Below are 22825 nucleotides of genomic sequence, written 5' to 3' on the forward strand. Positions count from 1 at the left end.
CCTTCTGTCCTGTGTATGTGGACGAGTGTGGGTGGGTCATTTGAGTAGTCCAGACCCAATGAGAAAAAAACTATAATCTGTGGTTGCTAACGAATAAAATAAATAATAATACATTAAACATGTCTACTGACGCCAGATTTTAACGTTGCTCGCGCTATATAAGAACATAAGAAAGTTTACAAATGAAAGGAGGCCATTCGGCCCATCGTGCTCGTTAGGTTTTTAGTAGCTTATTGATCCCAGAATCTCATCAAGCAGCTTCTTGAAGGATCCCAGGGTGTCAGCTTCAACAACATTACTGGGGAGTTGGTTCCAGACCCTCACAATTCTCTGTGTAAAAAAGTGCCTCCTATTTTCTGTTCTGAATGCCCCTTTATCTAATCTGCATTTGTGACCCCTGGTCCTTGTTTCTTTTTTCAGGTCAAAAAAGTCCCTTGGGTCGACATTGTCTATACCTTTTAGGATTTTGAATGCTTGAATCAGATCGCCGCATAGATTCAATTCTTTTAGCCTGTCTGCATACGACATGCCTTTTAAACCCGGGATAATTCTGGTCGCTTTTCTTTGCACTCTTTCTAGAGCAGCAATATCCTTTTTGTAACTAGGTGACCAGAACTGAACACAATATTCTAGGTGAGGTCTTAATAATACATTGTAAAGTTTTAACAATACTTCCCTTGATTTAAATTCAACAGTTTTCACTATTCTGAGCATTTTGTTGGCCTTTTTATGGCTTCCCCATATTGTCTAGATGAAGACATTTCTGAGTCAGTTACCCTGGCGCTAAAATCTAGCAACAAATTTGCACCCCTGATCCTTGACATCCCAATTGTTTGAACTGTTGGAGGAGGTGGAGATAGACAGCAACTTGCATGATGACCCCTAATTTTGGTGAGTACCAAACCATTTCTACTGGTACTCATGTGAGAACCTAATAATAAAAGTTATGTGAACCCCTGATTATAATCTCTCATTATAATCATCTTTTATTATAAACCACAAGAAATGTAGTAAACATCCTGAAAAGCTGACATTTTAAAAATTCATGTAATCAATGCTAACAAATGAACCTTTAATCGGTCAAACAGAGTAATTGAATGCCCTTAATGCCAGTCATTCCATGAAATGCAATTAAACTTTTAGGCATTTCATGGAATAACCAAGTGAAAGTCATTTCACAAAATGACTGAAAACCTTTAATGGTGCAATAGAATGCCTATAACGACAGGCATTTCGCGAAATAGGCAAATAGTATAATGGGATACTCCTAAAATCAGTAGTTTTAGGCATTTTGCAAAATGCCTGATTTAACAATATGCCTATAAAATAAGGGGGAAAGGAAAGCAAGTCTGTGTCTCATGATCGGGAACCTTGGTGACTGAAGGCTAGTCTTAATGACCCCTGAGCCTGACCTCCCATGATGCACTGAAGACGGTAGTGGTGCTGTATTCCAGACAGATAGGAACCAATAGAGGAAGGAGAAAGATGGTTATTGTCTCGGAGGTGAACAATAAATGTCAGGATCCCAGTGTGGTTGAACTGCACCGGGATTATCTGCTGTTGAGCACAGAATCGAGAGTACGCATTCCATGCAGTACGATATGGTGAATTGGTAGCAGGAGCCAGGGCTGCAGACATATAATCCTGGGTGTCTAGAAAGAGATGCATTTAATCCATGATTAATTGGTAGAAAACAGCAGGTTGCAGAGGGTGAGGGGCTGCGGCTGGCAGGACATGTGGAATCTGGAAACCCTCAATGATTTGACGTCTTAGTTGGGGTGATACGGAGTGGCTTCTGATGGCTGTTGTGGGCCGAGCTGTAGCGGAAGCTGCGGCTAGGTTGAAGTGCTGGGGACAAGTGGGGCTGCCGCTGCAGCGGGCTGCTTCTCTAGAACATCAAGCCTGGCGTTGATGGTAGACAATGAATCCACCAGAGGCTGTAGGAAGCCCTTGATGTCAGCAAATATCTCTTTATGGATACTGGCGGCCCTGGTGGATGCAGCCACTGATACCGGTGAGGTGTCGCCCCGGGTCTCTGTAGCAGACGGCTGGTCTGGCTCCTGACTTGCTGAAGCTGCTGCTGCACTTGGATGCCTAGATGAACGGACCGGGCAGCTGGAGGAGGGGGGAAGACCGGTTTGGCAGACATGACTTCGCAGAGCATGAGGAACATCGCGCTCCTGTCCGATCCAGCTGGAATTGCCATATCCTTGTCCTCCAGAGATTTGGGCTTCACAACTCCAGTCAATCAGGAGTGCAGTTGCAGATTTAAACAGTAAACTAAAGCAACTTTTGCATGCTGCAATAGTGAGCAGATCTGAAGAGGGAGCCGAGATCTGCTGTAGTGAGGAATGATTAACAGTAGAGGGCAGGATCTGCTGAACAGTGCAGAGATCTGAGGAAGTAAACGATGGGCCTGGTGTAGAGAGCAGAGATCTGTTAAAGCGGTGCTCTGTAATAGTGCACGGTGGACTGCCATCGGTAGAGTGCGTTGGTCTGCTGCAGACAGCAGAGATCTGCTGAATGCGGTGGATATTGGTCTTGAGTGTTAAGGTGGTTTAGATGGAGCTGGAGATGGGGCTGCCTTTGGGCAGAAATGAAGAATGCATAGATCTGAGGTCACTGCAGAACCTGTGAGGATGAAGAATGCGTTGCTCTGAGGCTGCTGCAAAATCTATTGATTTGGTCGGGAGCAGTCTGTGTATTGTCTATTGTGGGGTAGGAGGACACTTTGACTGAAGCGTTGATAATTATAGGACGTGGTTTCCGTATCTGACTGGCAGCTCACGTTGATGTAATGATGACTTTGAAAGTTGAATAAAGTGCCTTGATGAAGTTCGTCGGTTTGGAGGAGCGGAGCCAGATGAGGGGACAGGAAGAGGTCGCAGGAATGGATGCCTGATGCAGAGAAGCTGGAAGTTAATGTCAGGGTAGATTCTGAGCATCTCAGAAAGCTGATAAGCGTGTGGCTTCATGACCAGGTCCTCGAAGTGGGCGAACTGTATTTGAAAGTGTATCCATGAATATATTCATATTTATAAATATTTACAGTTGCAGGCTAGCTGCTTTCTACATTTTTTTAATGTAACAACAAGCTAGCTCCTAATTAGTCAGTTAAAGATAAGTAAACCTTTGTCCCAATAAGCTTTCAGCTGGCACAGGTCAGCCACAGCCTTGCATGCCGCAGCAGCAGCCTTTCTATTGTTATTATCAGCTCTGTTGATTCTCTAAACTGATTCCCTGCACCGATGAGCACTTCCGACTCAGCGATGCAGAGCACCGATGAATTTAACAACGCACCGGGAATGAATTGAAATTGAAGAATGTCAGTTAATATATGTAGGGAAAAGGTTGAGGCAGGAGGGGAACTCCCGAGAATCCCTCAGAGTGACAACGAACTGCAGGAATGGATAGAAAAGCTTGGAGTGTGCGAGCTCTGCAGCGATAGCAAACCAGCTTCAAATATATACAGGCTAACTTCACTATAACGAACCCCCATGGGACCTGGAGAAATGTTCATTATATCATGCTGTTCATTATAATAGGGTTTGGCATTTTTCTGTATCAAAATAATGAATCTCCCTCCTCTGTAACTCCCTCCTCCCTCCTCTGTAACTCCCTCCTCCTTCCTCTATAACTCCCTACTCCCACCTCTGAATCTCCCTCCTCCCTCCTCTGAATCTCCCTCCTCCCTCCTCTGTAATACCAACTCCCTCCTCTGTAACTCTCTCCTCCCTCCTCTGTAACTCCCACCTCTGAATCTCCCTCCTCCCTCCTCTGTAATACCTCCTCCCTCCTCTGAAACTCCCTCCTCTGTAACTCTCTCCTCCCTCCTCTGTAACTCCCTCCTCCCTCCTCTGTAACTCCCTCCTCTGTAACTCCCTCCTCTGTAACTCCCTCCTCCCTCCTCTGACTCCCTCCTCCCTCCTCTGTAACTCCCTCCTCCCTCCTCTGAATCTCCCTCCTCTGTAACTCCCTCCTCCCTCCTCTGAATCTCCCTCCTCTGAATCTCCCTCCTCCCTCCTGACTCCCTCCTCTGTAACTCCCTCCTCCCTCCTCTGTAACTCACACCTCCCTCCTCTGACTCCCTCCTCTGTAACTCCCTCCTCCCTCCTCTGTAACTCCCTTCTCCCTCCTCTGAATCTCCCTCCTCCCTCCTCTGAAACTCTCTTCTCCCTCATCTGTAACTCCCTCCTCTGTAACTCCCTCCTCCCTCCTCTGTAACTCCCTCCTCCCTCCTCTGAATCTCCCTCCTCCCTCTAAAACTCCCTCCCCCTCCATCATGCTCCATGCTCCCTCCTCCTTCCCACATCATTTTTGCTTGTCTGAAGAGATCAGCCAATAAAGAACCGTTACGCGTTTTCATTGGTTAGATTAAATGCCAAACGTCATATTACCTGGGAGACGTTCAACGTTTGAGAGATGAAAAAAGTAATAATAATAATAATAATAATAATAATAATAATAATATCTAAAGCAGAATAATTATCGTGCATGGTAATGATTGAAATTGTACATTTCAATGCAAGCAAAGCAAGCCCAAATTCTTTTACTTAAACTCCTCCTCTCAGTACATCTCTACCCTGACACGCTCCTGTCGCTTCTTCCTCAGCAACATATGCAGAATTCACCCCTTCCTCATCAACTACTCCACGCAGCTCCTAGTTCAGGCCCTGGTACTGTCCCGCCTTGACTACTGCAACTCCCTTGTACTTGATTTTACTCGTAAAGGTATTTTTATTTGAAAACGTTCTTATCCATTTATTACTACTTGCTCTTAATGGAATTTACTCTTATCAGCAAATATTTTTACTAGAAGTTTAACTGTTCAAATGTAAAACAAAGGGCTTTCTGAGTTTTGGCTCGTGGACTATAGCTTTCTATGCAAACTCAGACTGCACTCATTGCGTTGCATGCGCTCCAGTTCTGTATATTAAAATGGTGCTGTAGTGAATGAGTTACGGAATGCTAAGAAGCTCAAGACAGAGGAGTGTGATTGAAGTAATTTGAATTTTATGAATTTTACTATCTGCCCTGCAACATACAGTATTTGTCAATTTTTAACTAAATTTATAAAGCAATACAGTACATTAAATGAATATTACTGTTGCATTATTTTTTCCATGTGTGTCTCAATATATCGCTGCTCTCATTATAAGCAGATTTATATTGGACCCTATGACCCGCTATAAAGTGAGGGGGTTGTGTATATCAATGAGGAATGGTCACACATGGTCACTGCCTCTATAAATAATTGGTATAAGCTTAGTGAATACAGTAATATTGTTCTTCTAGAATAATATACTGTATAGGTGGATAGATAAATAATAGCTAAGCCTGGGTGATGAACTCACCTGATACTGTGAAGAAGCACATTCACAGATTAATTGAATATTCTGAATAATCTTTTCCCTGCTCCACTGAATAAAGAAACTCTGTGACTCATTGAAAGAGACGCAGAAGCAGTTGCACAGACAGAAAAGAAGAAGCGCCTCCTCACACATGCCTCAGATTACTCCAGGGCCTCCAAGTGCTCTTATCATGAAAGCACCTTTTGTTTGGGAGACGCTGGCACTACATTGCAATCGCTTAAGGGAATGTGAGCTATACAAGCTCATTTTTCTCCCTTTTAGCTATAGCTGTAGTATGAATGCGAGTCAGAAAATCGAATGATAGGTCAATCCATTAAGCTTCTATTAGTGCCTATTGTAGAACAAAGCTGACATGTGTTTTCTTCATACACATTGCTTTTAGAGGAGCACTAATTTTAATTAAAACTCTTAACCTGCTCAATGAAGACATCTATTAGACAACAAATGGCACTCTTTTAACATATATAAATAAATAAAGGAATTGGTTTGCACTGAAGTACTCAATGTGAAAAATGTCAATAATCATGCCTTGTATTGTGCTGGAAGTAATCATGCCTTGTATTGTGTACACAAATGAAACAACCTTTCTGTACAGCTGAGCCCACAACCCCTTCACCACACAACACTCCCATTTACCGTTTTCACTTGGAGAAAACAGAATAGCGTATTTTCTGGTCAAAACGACCTAAATATGTGAAAAGTTAATTTCGAAATGCATTTGTTTGGGAATTGGAATTTTAAAACAGATAATGAGGGAATGTCATTTATGTGGAAAGTGTACATGTGGAAGCTTTTCATGTCTTGTTTTTGTTTTGTTACTTTAAAAAAGTAATGTACCTCAATATTACTGTTTTTGCCTTGTTTTCATAGCTTTTGTAATCCCTGTTTGTAATTTGCAATGTAATTAACCCTGACCTAGCTTGACGAGCGAGTATTGACGTTACTGCAGGGGTCTATTCAATTGATCTAAACAGTGGTGGATCTAAAAAACACCACCATTTTAACATCAAATTAGAACCAAACCTGTCCTTTTACTTACTTTGAAAAACAAACACACCGTAACAAGCCTCTTCCATGCTGTTTGATAAGTTGGGTTATCAGAGGGTTCTTGTAATGATTCAAACAGTGGCAGTGCTCAGATCCGCCACCATTCCGATCAATGGAATAGACCACAGTGCCTTCATTATCTATGCAGTGATGCAAACAGGTAACGTACCATCTCTATGGTGTGCAAGACACACTGAGAAAGCCCAAAGAATATACCATCAGCAGCTCTGATTTTGGCTGGGGGCCCTGCAAGGAGCACTGGATTGGTCTTTGAGAGGAACATCATCGGAGGATAGTTCAAAAACAACACGCTTCAGGGATCCCTACTGGTCAGGAGACCAGCCAGATTGGTCCTTGATTCCAGGGTTCAGTATATTCCTAATATTAGGCAGGTGAATAGAGGCAATCTGACCCGCTGAGCTTCTGTCCGCTAGGTCTTGTAAGTTCGATGTTCAATTTGGGCATTTCAAATTGGGTAGAAATAACAGGAGTAAAAAGATACTGATGGAGAAAAAAATAATTTATTCAGATTTTACAAAAACCTTGTATGTTTTAGCGACAGTATATATTTTATTACTATAAACTTTTATAACTACTGTATGCAGTATGAACTTCAAAAACATTTCCTGTTATTTATTTATTTACATATGCTGTATCAGCTGTATTTAATAAAATATATAAATTCGTATTTACTATCCAACCTTGCCTCACCTGTTTTCTTGACTGATTCATATATTAAATATGTACTGCAGTCTCAGCCAGAGTGGAAAATTAAATGGCTCTCGGGAAGACTATTGTTACCTCCAGGGTGCTTCGGGCATTATAGCCCCCTGTCAGTAACAAGAGTCTTCTCTCGGGTCAATCATTTTCCAGTTTAGCCATCCTCTCCAGTCCACTCTCTCTCTCTCTCTCTCTCTCTCTCTCTCTCTCTCTCTCTCTCTCTCTCTCTCTCTCTCTCTCTCTCTCTCTCTCTCTCTCTCTCTCTCTCTCTCTCTCTCTCTCTCTCTCTCTCTCTCTCTCTCTCTCTCTCTCTCTCTCTCTCTCTCTCTCTCTCTCTCTCTCTCTCTCTCAGCTCAAAGAGCCAGCTGCCCAACGTTTCGATATGTTGCACGTATCTTTCTCAAGGGAGCATGTGTTTGAATCAAAACATTGGAGGTATTTATAGGTTTTTGACGGCATGACAACTACTTGTTATTTTTTATATTCAATTCCATGATTTATTCTTACATGATGTAATGGTGTTCTATACATTGTGACATTATTTATTTATTTATTTATTTATTTATTTATTTATTTAAATGTTATATATTTATAGGAGTTAATTAGTTCATTCTTTTTTGTTGAATCCTTGGCTGGTGAAGTGCTGTACTGTTGGTTCATTAATTTTATTTCTAATTAATGAAAGGTGGTTATGAATTATTTTATATAAAGTTGTTCCATTCTCTCCAACATATTTTATTTCATCACATTTTTCACAGGCTATTCCATAAACAACATTGCTATTTTTACAGTAGCTACTAGTTTTTAGTGGATATGTGTTGTTTTTATGTTTAATTATATTTTTGCTTTTGTAATACTTTTTTCAATTTTTGCAAGTGTTACTAATGGGACTCTTTTGACTCTATTTTTATAATCTAGTAGATCATCTCTTTTTAGTTTATCCACTTTTCTTAACTCCATCTCTATAATTCTTTCTTTGTATCCTCTTTTTTTAAGATTTGTTTTTAATACATTTCTTTGTTTTACATAGTCACTTTCTTTTGAGCATATTCTTCGTATTCTTATTCCTAGACCCTTTGGGATTGCCCTAACGAGACAAAATGAACTGTGATATTTTCAGTTGTGCCATGGCATATTAGACTTCTACAATGCTGCAAATTAGTTGCTTTATGTATTTATTTCTTTACTTTTTTTTCATTCTTCATTTTAAATTGGGACTCCCGTGTGTCCTTCCAAAATCTGCAGAGATCTATTTGTACATCAGTGCCTTACTATTGGTTGTATGACCGAAGGACCTTTCATTTCATTGGTTCTTTGTTTCCCGTGGGCGGGGTTGTGGGGATGGCATCTTTTTGAAGCTCAGTTGAGCTGCATCGGTTGAGCAGACAGCATGTCCCGTACGAAGTGATGGATTTGCTCACCCAGGCCCAAATTATCTATAAAGACATAGTTCTGCCTCAGCAGCTACGTCATGTAACACTATTACCCCCAGGATCATGTTTTATTATGTCTATCCAGCAGGATAATGTGCTGGAGAATTCAAAGCTTGTTGAGACACAGACTCCGTGGCGGTGCCCATCGTGAGAAGCCTGCTGATACATTGGGTGATGGTTTGCACTGTCTGCTGCTGACGTACATTTGAGCAGAAGTAATCAGCCTGATTCCTGACTTCATGTCAACAGCATTGTATTTATAAAGCTCTATCTGTAATTATGTTTCTATGTCTGACATATTATTGCAACAACATGCAGCTATTTTTATGATTCAGCTTATTATAAAATCATGGGAACTAATCAGTTTACAATAAATGATTATTAATTTATCAGCACAAATGAATTGATCATGTACATTGTTTAATGCAAATAGCATGCATTTACGCTTCTGTGATAATACTTTTACATTTTAGATTTCATTGTTATGTCTAGTTGTAAAATATCCCAAATATATTAATATATAGCATATATACATTTTAGCTGTGGGCCCACAGGGAGGATAGTTTCCTCATCATGCTCTAGACCCCTACTGCTCTGCCACCTGGTGAGCCCAAGGAAGACTAGCCAGACTAGGCCTTGCCTTCAGCGGGCTCACCCACATACTACAGATGTCAGGACTGCCCAGTCCCTGACCACATTCCGGCGCCTCCTTAAGACTCACCTCTTCAAACAGCACCTGTAGAACTCCTCTGTTGTATCCTGGGACACTATCACCCTTCATTTAAATATGCTTTATTTTGCTCTTATCTGCCCCCTATTTTACTGCATTTAATCCTGTACCTCAGAATATTGTAATCTGCCAAGTGTTTAATCTGTAGTATTTTGTACTTAATCATATCCTGATGTAACTATCACTATTTAATCATATCCTGATGTAACTTTCACTATTATCTGCTGTATTATTGAATTGTGATTTGTCACACTTGAGAATTATTGTATTTCTTGTTCTTATTGTATGACTTATATTGTAACACTTGAATGTATTTGTATTTGCTTGCGATTGTAAGTCGCCCTGGATAAGGGCGTCTGCTAAGAAATAAATAATAATAGAAGGTGTGCAGAAGTATAGAAGGAGAGCTTATGAACACACTTGATTAAAAAATAATAATAAATGATTGTATCTGTATATTGGTGTTTCTGGAAGGAAAATCCTTTTTTTCCACCTGTCCGCTGACTCTTGTTCCTCAGGGATTTGCTTTACCATGAGTTGCCTTGTTTTCTCTAAACCCCATTTCCACACAGGTTTTAGTATTTCTTACGTATTTAAAGGAGGGCTACAGTACACAAGGATTTAAAACCGATTTTGTACCTATCCTCGTCTAATAGCATTAGTTAAAAGATCTTCACCAGAAGAAAATGAGGCCCAGTGATAACATTGCTAGTACTAAAAAGAGGCAAGGTAAAACCAAGTCAAGCAGACAAACATTTCGGCTAGTGCTTTGAAGTTATGGTAGGGACTAACAAGATACAAGAAAATACATCTGCATACCTTGGTTGCACTCCTTAAAAGGACTGTTACCAAACAAGCCTCTCGTTGAAAATATTATCGTTAAACGGTGATTTTTTTATTATACAAAAACTACACAAAAAAAGAAATGGAGAAAAGCGATCATCATGAGTGTGGATCGCTGATTAATGCGCTTTGACATTTTAATATCTTCTTAAAATATAAATGATCCAAACTTTTAGTCTGATTTGGTATTTCTTACTGATGTGTTTCTTACATACACAGAGCAAGGTGTTGCAGGGGGACTGCTTAATGGTTACACTCTGTGTACCAGCTGTACTTGGAGATTAAATGTGTTTAGGCGCTGTATTGGGGCCCCAGGGGTCTAAGTCACCAAGGTGTAATGACTAAATCACAAAATGATATACAGTGTGAATCTAAACCACAGGAAGAATACATTGGTTAAGATAATCGTGATATTCACACCTGTACAAAGTTGCTCCTTAGGGTAAATGTACTCAATACATGTATTAGCTTTATGTCCTTCAAGTTTTAAGTTCTATACGACATGGAATTGAATTTAACCCCAATGAACAGCATGAATGGTCAGTTTTGCAGTAAGAAGTGTAAACAGTAAATTGTGTTGAATTCAACTGCACTCACCAGGATTGAAAAGGATGAGAAATTTGAAGCAGGCAATCTCCCTTCTGTCAGCCTGGAGGGTCTGTAACTTAGCGACTAACTCCTGTGCTCTCAGTACAAGGTTACTGAGAGTCACTCCAGCCTGGGCTGCCACTGCAGCCAGCTCAATCTAGAAAAAAACAAGACATTACAAAATACTTATTGCAGGAAGAACCTTTCATAGCATTATCATGCGGAAGCCAAAACATCAACTTTTTATTAGCATAAATTGTGTATCAAACAAAATGCATAAATGTCACTTCTCTCGGGCTGCTATTTTTCAGTGTTTAATCAGAAACCCTCATTATATCTCTGGCTGTGTATTGAGTGCAGTCTTACGTATGTTTACCTATGGATTGGGGTGCAGGATAAACTACGGCGACGCATATAATCAGCTGGTTATTTTAGTATGACAGGGTCCTGCAGCCTGTAGTCATTCTGCTGTGTAATTCGTTACCAATGCCAAATCCTTTAAACACTGAAAAAAAGTTTAATGATCCAAATTTCAAGGGCATTAATAAAAACTCTTCAGCTAATAACCTGCATCTTCTCTCTTATAAAAGGACGAGATCAGTTTAATATGCAAGGCAGCAACGTGCTTACACATCGTGTGGATGAGATCAGTTTAATATGCAACGCAGCAACGTGCTTACACACCGTGTGGACGAGATCAGTTTAATATGCAAGGCAGCAACGTGCTTACACACCGTGTGGACAAGATCAGTTTAATATGCAAGGCAGCAATGTGCTTACACATCGTGTGGACGAGATCAGTTTAATATGCAAGGCAGCAACGTGCTTACACATCGTGTGGACGAGATCAGTTTAATACGCAAGGCAGCAACGTGCTTACACATCGTGTGGACGAGATCAGTTTAATATGCAACGCAGCAACGTGCTTACACACCGTGTGGACGAGATCAGTTTAATATGCAAGGCAGCAACGTGCTTACACACCGTGTGGACGAGATCAGTTTAATATGCAAGGCAGCAACGTGCTTACACACCGTGTGGACGAGATCAGTAATCCTGGTCTGTGGGATTGCAGCCCATTCGTGTCACAGAACCTGTATCAGGGATGTACTGTCACAGAATTGATTGAGGAGAGCCCACACCTGCTCGATGGGGTTCATATCCAGTGATTTGTGATGCACTGTCTTTCTATCTTTGTGTAGCATGGACAGTGTGAGCTGGGGCACCACCTTTCATAAAAATACTGCTCTCTTTGGATAGCTGACCGTTGGCATTGACAGGTAGAAGTCCCTCTTGGAGAATGTTGATGTATTGAGCAGAAGTTACAGTTCCTTTGCAGACCACCAGCTGTGACTGTCCACCGCCTGTGCAACACCCATGCCATGGCCTGGCCAATCACCGGACATGAACCCCATTGAGCACGTGTGGGCTCTCCTCGACCAATTCCCTGCAAAAGCGTCCCAGTAAACCCACTTCCTGAGACTCCCTAATACAGGTTCTGTGCCAGGAATGGGCTGCAATTCCCCAGATCAGGATTCCTGATCTTGTCCACACTGTGTAAGCACATTGCTGCCTTGCATGAGGCAAAGGGCTGCACCACTAAGTATTAACCCCACTTATATTGTGCCAGTGCTATGTATGGTTCCAGAAAAAAACAGGTGCTCTTTCAAACTCGAGGTGCTCTTTCAAACTCGAGTCTCTGTATATGCAGTACAGTATATATTCAATTGACAATGTACTAAATGGACACAAATATATTGGTGAACTTTTTAGAGAATACAAAAAACATTTGGAAAATCTCTTCGATGAGAAGCCTGTATCAATGTCTTTATTGGTTGATGTGGTTTGTAAGGTTTCTTATAAAGTAGGGATGGTGTTGGCTCCGCCATAGGTGATAAGGTGTTAAGATCTCTTAATCAGTCCTACTGAGAAGAGGTTTAATGTGCCATGTTGGTCTGTCTGCACAGGTGTGAACAGATCAGTTACTGATAATGATTAGGACAGGACTGTATGTACTTGGATGAAGCAAGAAGATTATTTTGTTTAATGTGAAGCACAGATGTGCCTTTTAAAAATAAAAAGCTTGCACTAAATAATGATTTTGCAATCATGTACAAATCTACATTATTATTAAAAAAATAATAATAATGCAGTTTGAAAGAGAATATGCCTTGAAAACAGGACTGGATAATAAAAAAAAATCTCATGCATGACTAACTGAAATATAGAAAGGCTCTGGCCAGTGCTATAGATTCATACTATTCCAATTTAATTGAAAGAAATAAATCCAATCCTAGATTTATTTTCACGTCTATAGATAAACTAGTAAAACCACCCCCTAATACTTCTACCCTTACCACTGGCTCTCCCCATAGCTATGATGACTTTTTAATGTTTTTTCAAAATAAAATGCTAGATATTAGAAATAAAATCATACATACTCATCCTTTTATGGATTAACCTTGCTTAACTAATTTATTCTTCAGGCGGTACAGAAGCATTTAAACTAGAAAGGAAGGGGGGAGAAAACAAAAAAACAGAAGGGAGACTACATCAAAACAAGGGCAACAACTCAGGTAAGACAACTATTAAATGTATTTATCTTAATGCTAGAAGTCTCAGAAACAAAATGTTAGAACTTGAAGCTACTGCACTAACAAGTAACTACGATGTGATAGGTGTTACAGAAACTTGGTTGTCTGAGAGTGTGACAGGATGGACCGAGGTTTGAGACTCAGAGACAGTATAAAGTTCAAAATAAAGATTTTTAATGAACAAAAATACAAAATAAATCAGCACGAGGGCCAAACAAAAAGATTTAAACATAAAATAAACACACAAAACAAAAACTTACAAAAATAAAGGTTTCCAGGCTGGGCGTTGCCTTCACTGGAACAAAAAATCACAGCACAAACAAAACACACCTTCTCCTCTGGAACTCTCCTCTACAACTCTCTCCCCTAGCCAGGGCCTCTCCCCTGGCTTTTATCCCCTGTGGCTGGAGCCCTAATTGACTAATTAGCAATTATTGATTAATTGGGCTCCAGCCACAGGGGATAAAAGCCAGGGGAGAGGCCCTGGCTGGAGAGAGTTGGAGAGTGGTAGAGAGAGTTCTGGAAGGAGTGTGTTTTGTTTGTGCTGTGTTTTTCTGTTCCAGTGAAGGCAACGCCCAGCCTGGAAATCTTTATTTTTGTAAGTTTTGTTTTTTTGCTTTGTGTGTATTTTGTGTTCAAAACCTTTTTTTTGCTTGGCCCTTGTGCTGGTTTATTTTGTATTTTTGTCTATTAAAAACTTTATTTTTGAACTTTATACTGTCTCTGAGTCTCAAACCTCGGTCCATCCTGTCACATTTGGTGTCAGAAACGGTATAGCGCCACCTGGAGGCTCAGAGCAGTAATTTTTTTATTTTTTTTTCTTGAATTTTGGGAGTTTTTTTTTTTGGGAAAATGGGGAAGAGCAGACAGCGGCAAAGGCAGGAGAAGCAGCAGCCGAAGAAATGTAGGCTGCTGCAACAACAGCCACCCCAGCTGGAGGACCCAGCGAGCCTCTTCCCGTGGTGTTCCTGGTGCGGGAAGGAGGATCATCGGTGGAGGTCCTGTCCAGATGGGCTACCAGCTGACTGGTGTGGGTACTGTGAGGTGGATGGCCACAATTGGGCAGGATGCCCCCACAATCGGGACCAGGAGCAGCTGCAAACCCCGTCCTCGGCAGCCACCCCACCACTTCCTACATCACCGCCTTCACCACCATCCCAGGAAATATGGGACTGGTTGATGCACCCTGAGGCGGACCTCTTCCACGACCTCCCCATAGTTATCAACACGCTGTGGCGTCGAGATGGGGGGAGGTGGGAAAAGTGGGAGGAACAGCATCACCCGGCGTCCTTCGCAGAGCTGGCCTTGATGGTCGTTAATTACCTGGCGGTAGATATGGGAGATGCCCCAGTCATTCCAATAAAGAAGGTGGAGCTGTCGTCCCGAGAGCCAGAGAGGGGTGAGCTGTCGTCCCGAGAGCCAGGGAGGGGTGAGTTGTTGTCCCAAGAGCCAGAGAGGGGTGAGCCGCTGTCCCGAGAGCCAGAGAGGGGTGAGCCGCTGTCCCGAGAGCCAGAAGGGGAGGAGCCGCTGTCCCGAGAGCCAGAAGGGGAGGAGCCGCTGTCCCGAGAGCCAGAAGGGGAGGAGCCGCTGTCCCGAGAGCCAGAAGGGGAGGAGCCGCTGTCCCGAGAGCCAGAGAGGGGTGAGCCGGCGTCCCGAGAGCCAGAAGGGGAGGAGCTGCCGTCCCGAGAGCCAGAAGGGGAGGAGCTGCCGTCCCGAGAGCCAGAAGGGGAGGAGCTGCCGTCCCGAGAGCCAGAAGGGGAGGAGCCGCCGTCCCGAGAGCCAGAGAGGGGTGAGCCGCCGTCCCGAGAGCCGGAAGGGGAGGAGCCGCCGTCCCGAGAGCCTGAATGGGGGCCGCTGCCGTCGCCCAGAGAGGGGGAGCCGCTGCCGTCGCCCAGAGAGGGGGAGCCCGAACGTCTACAGCCCGAGAGGGAGGAGCCCGAACGTCTACAGCCCGAGAGGGAGGAGCCCGAACGTCCACAGCCCGAGAGGGAGGAGCCCGAACGTCCACAGCCCGAGAGGGAGGAGCCCGAACGTCCACAGCCCGAGGGGGAGGAGCCCGAGCGGGAGGAGTCGGTGCGTCCACGGCCCGAGCGGGAGGAGTCGGTGCGTCCACGGCCCGAGCGGGAGGAGTCGGTGCGTCCACGGCCCGAGAGGGAGGAGTCGGTGCGTCCACGGCCCGAGCGGGAGGAGTCGGTGCGTCCACGGCCCGAGAAGGGGAAGCCCACAGGCCTAGGGCTGAAGGAACCTGTAGGGGAAGAATACAGGCTGTTCCCGCCTCCGCCAGCAGAGGGAGACGAGTTGCCGTTCCCGCCTCCGCCAGCAGAGGGAGACGAGTTGCCGTTCCCGCCTCCGCCAGCAGAGGGAGACGAGCTGCCGTTCCCGCCTCCGCCAGCAGAGGGAGACGAGCTGCCGTTCCCGCCTCCGCCAGCAGAGGGAGACGAGCTGCCGTTCCCGCCTCCGCCAGCAGAGGGAGACGAGCTGCCGTTCCCGCCTCCGCCAGCAGAGGGAGACGAGCTGCCGTTCCCGCCTCCGCCAGCAGAGGGAGACGAGCTGCTGTTCCCGCCTCCGCCAGCAGAGGGAGACGAGCTGCTGTTCCCGCCTCTGCCAGCAGAGGGAGACGAGTTGCTGTTTCCGCCTCCGCCAGCAGAGGGAGACGAGTTGCTGTCTCCGCCTCCGCCACTAGAGGGAGAGGGGCCGCCGTTCCCGCCTGCGCCAGCAGAGGGAGACGAGCCGCCGTTCCCGCCTCCGCCACCAGAGGGAGCCGGGCCGCCGTTCCCGCCTCCGCCACCAGAGGGAGCCGGGCCGCCGTTCCCGCCTCCGCCACCAGAGGGAGCCGGGCCGCCGTTCCCGCCTCCGCCACCAGAGGGAGCCGGGCCGCCGTTCCCGCCTCCGCCACCAGAGGGAGCCGGGCCGCCGTTCCCGCCTCCGCCACCAGAGGGAGCCGGGCCGCCGTTCCCGCCTCCGCCACCAGAGGGAGCCGGGCCGCCGTTCCCGCCTCCGCCACCAGAGGGAGCCGGGCCGCCGTTCCCGTCTCCGCCTCCCGAGGGTCCGCTGCTGCTGCCGTCGCCTCCCGAGGGTCCGCTGCTGCTGCCGTCGCTTGGGGTCTTCGGGGATCCTGCTTCGCCTGGGGTCGCTACACTGTGGCCTGAGCCCCACGGAGGGGAGTTGCCGGCCATGAAGAGGGGGAGGGAGGTCAGGAGACCAGCTCCCCCAGCGGCACTTTCGTGGCAAGATAGTGTGTGGCCGGAGCCCCGGAAGAGGGAGCTGCCGGCCACGAAGAATTGGGTGGTGCCGGACGTCCCACCATGGCCACCCCCATGGACACTGTGCTTCCCCCTCTTCCGGGACTGAGACTGAGGGGGGAGGTGGCCATTTAGGCCATGTTGTGCTTGGCACAAGGGGGGGGATATGTGACGGGGGACTGCCCCGTCTTTATGATCATGGTTGGGACTGGCAGGGAGGGGGTTAAAATTCCTCCCTGCCAGGAAAACATGTGCGAATGTGGCTGGAGAACTCTCTCTACCACTCTCCAACTCTCTCCAGCCAGGGCCTCTCCCCTGGCTTTTATCCCCTGTGGCTGGAGCCCAATTAATCAATAATTGCTAATTAGTCAATTAGGGCTCCAGCCACAGGGGATAAAAGCCAGGGGAGAGGCCCTGGCTGGAGAGAGTTGGAGAGTGGTAGAGAGAGTTCTGGAAGGAGTGTGTTTTGTTTGTGCTGTGTTTTTCTGTTCCAGTGAAGGCAACGCCCAGCCTGGAAATCTTTATTTTTGTAAGTTTTGTTTTTTTGCTTTGTGTGTATTTTGTGTTTAAAACCTTTTTTTTGTTTGGCCCTTGTGCTGGTTTATTTTGTATTTTTGTCTATTAAAAACTTTATTTTTGAACTTTATACTGTCTCTGAGTCTCAAACCTCGGTCCATCCTGTCACAGAGAGTGATGGAGACGAATATAATATTAGTGGGTACACACTGTATAGGAAAGACAGGTAGGACAGAAGAGGCGGAGGGGTAGTGCTATACATAAGAAATAGCCTTGAAGCCCAGGTGTTAAATCAGGACAAAGAAAACAATGCAGAATCAATATGGGTCAGAATAATGGACACAAATTCAAAGGGCATAATAATAGGAGCATGCTATAGACCGCCAAATTCAGACGCTGAGCAAAATAATCTGTTGTACAATGACATTAGAAATGCGTGTAGAAAAGGAGAAGCCATACTAATGGGGGATTTCAACTTCCCCCATATAAAATGGGAAAACCCAATGGGGGGCACGACGGACGAAATTGAAATGGTGGAAATGACAAATGACTGCTTCCTAACGCAATTTGTCAAGGCACCGACTAGAGGGGAGGCATGCCTTGATTTAGTCTTTTCAAATAATGAAGACAGAATAACTAAAACAGAGGTCAGAGAGCCATTGGCAAACTCAGACCACAACATGGTCTCATTTGAAATATTTTTTAAAACCCCAAAAGTAATGACTAAAGCTAAGGTTTACAATTTTAGAAAAGCAAACTATGAAGGTATGAAACAGAGACTAACAGAAGTAGATTGGAGTAAAATAGAGAAAACATCCACAGAAAAAGGGTGGCTGTTTTTTAAAAAAGTAGTACTAGAGGCACAAAACAATTACATCCCAAAAGTAGACAAATCTAAATCTAAACAAAATGGCCAAAATGGTTTAATAGATCCATTTAAAAAAAATATTCAGCGAAAAAAGGCACTTTACAGAGCGTTTAAAAGGGACCAAAAACAAAGCACACAGAAAGAGTACTTGGAACTGCAAACACAAGTCAAAAAGGAAGTTAGAAAGGCCAAGAGAGAGATAGAAATCAATATTGCTAAGGGGGCTAAAACCAATTCCAAAATGTTTTTCCAATATTATAACAGCAAGAGAACATTCAAAGAGGAGGTTAAATGTCTAAGAGACACAAATGGCAAAATCATAGATCAAGAAAAAAAAATAGCAAATATATTAAATGATTACTTTTCACAGGTTTTTACAAAGGAGGACACGGACAACATGCCCCACATGTCGACCTGTTCCTATCCAGTTTTAAATAACTTTAGCATAACAGAGGCAGAAGTGTTAAAGGGACTAGGAGCTCTTAAAATAAACAAATCCCCTGGGCCGGATGAGATCCTCCCAATAGTACTCAAAGAAATGAAAGAAGTTATTTACAAGCCGCTAACCAAGATCATGCAACAGTCTCTTGACACAGGGGTTGTACCGACAGACTGGAAAATAGCAAACGTAATACCGATCCACAAAAAGGGAGACAAAACTGAACCAGGTAACTACAGACCAATAAGCCTGACTTCTATTATATGTAAACTTATGTTAACTATAATAAGATCCAAAATGGAAAATTACCTATATGGTAACAATATCCTGGGAGACAGCCAGCATGGTTTTAGGAAAGGGAGATCATGTCTAACTAACCTAATTGGCTTTTTTGAGGATGCAACATTGAAAATGGACAACTGCAAAGCATACAACATGGTCTATTTAGATTTCCAGAAAGCTTTTGACAAAGTCCCGCATAAAAGATTAATTCTCAAACTGAACACAGTAGGGATTCAAGGAAATGCATGCACATGGATTAGGGAGTGGTTAATATGTAGAAAATAGAAAGTACTGATTAGAGGAGAAACCTCGAAATGGAGTGAGGTAACCAGTGGTGTACCACAGGGATCAGTATTAGGTCCTCTGCTATTCCTAATCTACATTAATGATTTAGACTCTGATATAGTAAGCAAACTCGTTAAATTTGCAGACGACACAAAAATAGGAGGAGTGGCAGACACTGTTGAAGCAGCAAAGGTCATTCAAAATGATCTAGACCGCATTCAAAATTGGGCAGACACATGGCAAATGAAATTTAATAGAGAAAAGTGTAAAGTATTGCATGCGGGCAATAAAAATGTTCATTATAAATATCATATGGGAGATAGTGAAATTGAAGAAGGGAACTATGAAAAAGACCTAGGAGTTTATGTTGACTCAGAAATGTCTTCATCTAGACAATGTGGGGAAGCTATAAAAAAGGCTAACAAGATGCTTGGATATATTGTGAGAAGTGTTGAATTTAAATCAAGGGAAGTAATGTTAAAACTCTACAATGCATTAGTAAGACCTCACCTAGAATATTGTGTTCAGTTCTGGTCACCTCGTTACAAAAAGGATATTGCTGCTCTAGAAAGAGTGCAAAGAAGAGCAACCAGAATTATCCTGGGTTTAAAAGGCATGTCGTATGCAGACAGGTTAAAAGAATTGAATCTATTCAGTCTTGAACAAAGAAGACTACGCGGCGATCTGATTCAAACATTCAAAATCCTAAAAGGTATAGACAATGTCAACCCGGGGGACTTCTTTGACTTGAAAAAAGAAAAAAGGACCAGGGGTCATAAATGGAGATTAGATAAAGGGGCATTCAGAACAGAAAATAGGAGGTACTTTTTTACACAGAGAATTGTGAGGGTCTGGAACCAACTCCCCAGTAATGTTGTTGAAGCTGACACCCTGGGATCCTTCAAGAAGCTGCTTGATGAGATTCTGGGATCAATAAGCTACTACCAACCAAACGAGCAAGATGGGCTGAATGGCCTCCTCTCGTTTGTAAACTTTCTTATGTTCTTATGTTCTTATTAGACCAGTTAAGGCTATGATGGAGTCTTTTTCAATGATTTCTTTGGAGGACCTGACCAAGCTAGTTCTGTATACAAGACCAACGACATGCTCTCTTGATCCCATCCCTTCTAAATTATTAATAGAAGTACTTTGTGTTCTCAATACACGCACACAAGACATTATAAATAAATCACTTGCCTCCAGCATTGCTCCTTTAGCACTCACGGTAGTGGTGATAAAGCCATTACTTAAAAAAAACAAACAAACAAGACCCTAAAGACCTCAATAACTTGAGGCCAATTTCTAATCTGCCATTTTTAGCAAAGGTTCTTGAGTGGATTGTTGTAAACCAAGTACAACATTTTTTTAGCTACCAACAGCATGTATGAGAAATTCCAGTCTGGATTTCGAGCTGCACATAGCACTGAGACATCCCTTGTCACAGTACTAAATGATCTGTTGATAAGCTCTGACTCTGGCTTTCCCTCCATTTTAATTCTCCTTGATCGAAGTGCTGCATTTGATACTGTTGACCATCTTAATTTTATTGAATCGTCTTGGAAGCTTGGTAGGTCTCTCAGGTGATGTCCTATCGTGGTTAGGTCATACCTTTCCAACAGATTCCAGTATGTCTCCATTGGGAAGAATAAATTGGTATTATCTGAAGTTATCTGCAGTGTTCCTCAGGGTTGTATTTTAGGCCCCTTGTTATTTTCTTTATATATGTTGTCATTAGGTGACATTATTCGCAGACATGGAGTTAGCTTCCAGTGTTACGCCGATGACACACAACTGTACATGTCTGTAAATCCAGGCAGCCCCTATACTGGGGCGCTATTAGTTACATGCCTTGCTCATATAAAGTGCTGGATGTCTCAAAATGTTTTAATGTTGAATTCAGACAAAACAGAGGTTATATTTTTGGGCAGTCAGAACCAAAAAAGCACTGAGTTAGGGTTCAGCAGTTTGTCATCAAATCTGACACTGGAAATAAGGAATTTGGGGGTCACCTTTTATCCAAATGTATCATTCGAGCCTCATTAAAAAAATGACAAAAGTTTATTTTTATCATTTGAGGAATATAGCCAAACTTAGACCCATTCTCTGTGTACCGGACTCTAAAAAGCTAATGCATGCCTTTGTTTCACCCTGAATAGATGATTGTAATGTTTACTGGTATTCCTAAATGTGTGCTGTCTCGCTTACAGTTAGTTCAAAACACTGCTGCCAGAATTCTAACCACAACCAAAAATAAATAAATGAGCATATTACCCCTGCCTTAGCTTCTTTGCACTGGCTCCCTGTGCATTTTAGAAACTGATTATAAGATGTTGCTTTTAACTTATAAAGCCCTAAATAGATTAGCACCAAGTTATTTACAGGAATTGTTGACCCCTTACAATCCAATTCGTACTCTAAGATCGCAGGATGTGGGGCTGTTGGTTGTTCCGAGAGTGAATAAAGATGTTGCGGGAGGGAGGGCCTTCTCTTGTAAAGCCCCAATGTTGTGGCATGCTCTACCATCTTCAGTCAAAAAAGCAGTGACTCCCTACTTTTAAAACAGCACTGAAAACTCATTTTTATAAAGATTGCTTCTTTTTTTTTACCATAATTTTAGCACTGACTGTATCGTTTTATCTTTTGAACTGTTTTATAGGAATTATCTTTGCCTTTAAAATTTTGCATAATATTGTAAAATGTTGTAAAGCACCTTGAGGTCCTTGTGATGAAAGGCGCTATATAAATGCAAATAAATAAATAAGTAATTGATTTCTCATGCAAACGGCTTCCCTGAAATGTATTCTATAATATATACAAGCTCCCTGTTGCAAATTAGTTTGGGCAAGACAGCTGAGATTGGCAGCTGTGTCAGAGGAACTACAGTGTATCTGAAAATGTGTTTGAACAGTCAAAAGTTTTGTTTCGTAGTAGAATAATAATCCAGAAGAGTTGTTTACTGGTACATTTTTAGCATCTTTTATGGTGGCCAGGAGCCCTGTTTCTAGTTTTAAGTTATGTGTTTGGTTGACTGGTCAGTTTGGACGTGTGGGGTCAAATGGGCAACAAACCAGCACAGCTTTTAAAATTTTTAAAAGTGACCAAACTATGCAGTCGGACTGGGCCGGTTTGCCAAATTTGTTCTGTTCTCACACCGAAATCCGTAAATAAAGCCTGCTGTGTTGACTTTCGTATGGGAAAGCGCAGCCCTTCACAGAAATAAAAGGGCCTTTTTACTTTCTCCTCTAACCTGGGCATCTGCGCTCTGTGGAACATTCAGGGCTATCTGCAAATCACTGTTTCTTCCCTCGCACAAAAACAACTCCAAAAAGAGGCAAACAAAAAGCAAGCATCTGCACGGGTCACTCTCTGGTCATGAAAAGGAGACATTTTGCCAAAAAAATGGCATCCTTAAAAAAAACTTTAAAAACAAAATAAGAGCATTTCTTTCAGGTGTCCTAATATTATATTATGTAGATTCACAGACAAAAGTATTGGCACTGTACAATATAAGATAATTCAAGAAAACATGTTAAATACAAGCATTTAGTGAACATTAGCCACTAATTAATATGACAGACCAAAATGCACGTTTCCTGGTAGTTTAACAAACAATCTTTATAAAAAAACAAAAGCTCTTGAGCTATTTCAAATAGTTGTTCATGACAACAGTACTGGCACCTTTACATTAAAAGTCTGTAGAAATGTAATATAACTAATATATTCATACACAGTAACTAAGCTGCATTATAATGTCAATAGCCAGAAAAAGGGGTAGTTATTTCCAGCAGAGTTAGATTAACTTCTGAGAAAAGCACTCGTAGTAAACTACAACAAAGGAAACAGCTACAGAACAGTATCGAAGAAAT

The 22825-nt window shown here is 43.1% G+C and overlaps 1 protein-coding gene across 2 annotated transcripts in view; it reads right to left on the reverse strand.

Moving 5' to 3' along the window:
• LOC117396991 (nuclear receptor subfamily 5 group A member 2-like) overlaps positions 1–22825 on the reverse strand; it is an 83318-nt gene that overhangs the window by 7156 nt on the left and 53337 nt on the right. For both annotated transcript variants that reach the window (XM_059005508.1, XM_059005507.1), the window contains exon 6: positions 10743–10890. In XM_059005508.1, coding sequence (XP_058861491.1) covers positions 10743–10890 — 148 coding nt within the window. The remainder of the gene's footprint in view (positions 1–10742; positions 10891–22825) is intronic.

The sequence above is a fragment of the Acipenser ruthenus genome, chromosome 31 (genome assembly GCF_902713425.1).
Source record: "Acipenser ruthenus chromosome 31, fAciRut3.2 maternal haplotype, whole genome shotgun sequence".
NCBI classification, from domain to species: Eukaryota; Metazoa; Chordata; class Actinopteri; order Acipenseriformes; family Acipenseridae; genus Acipenser; species Acipenser ruthenus.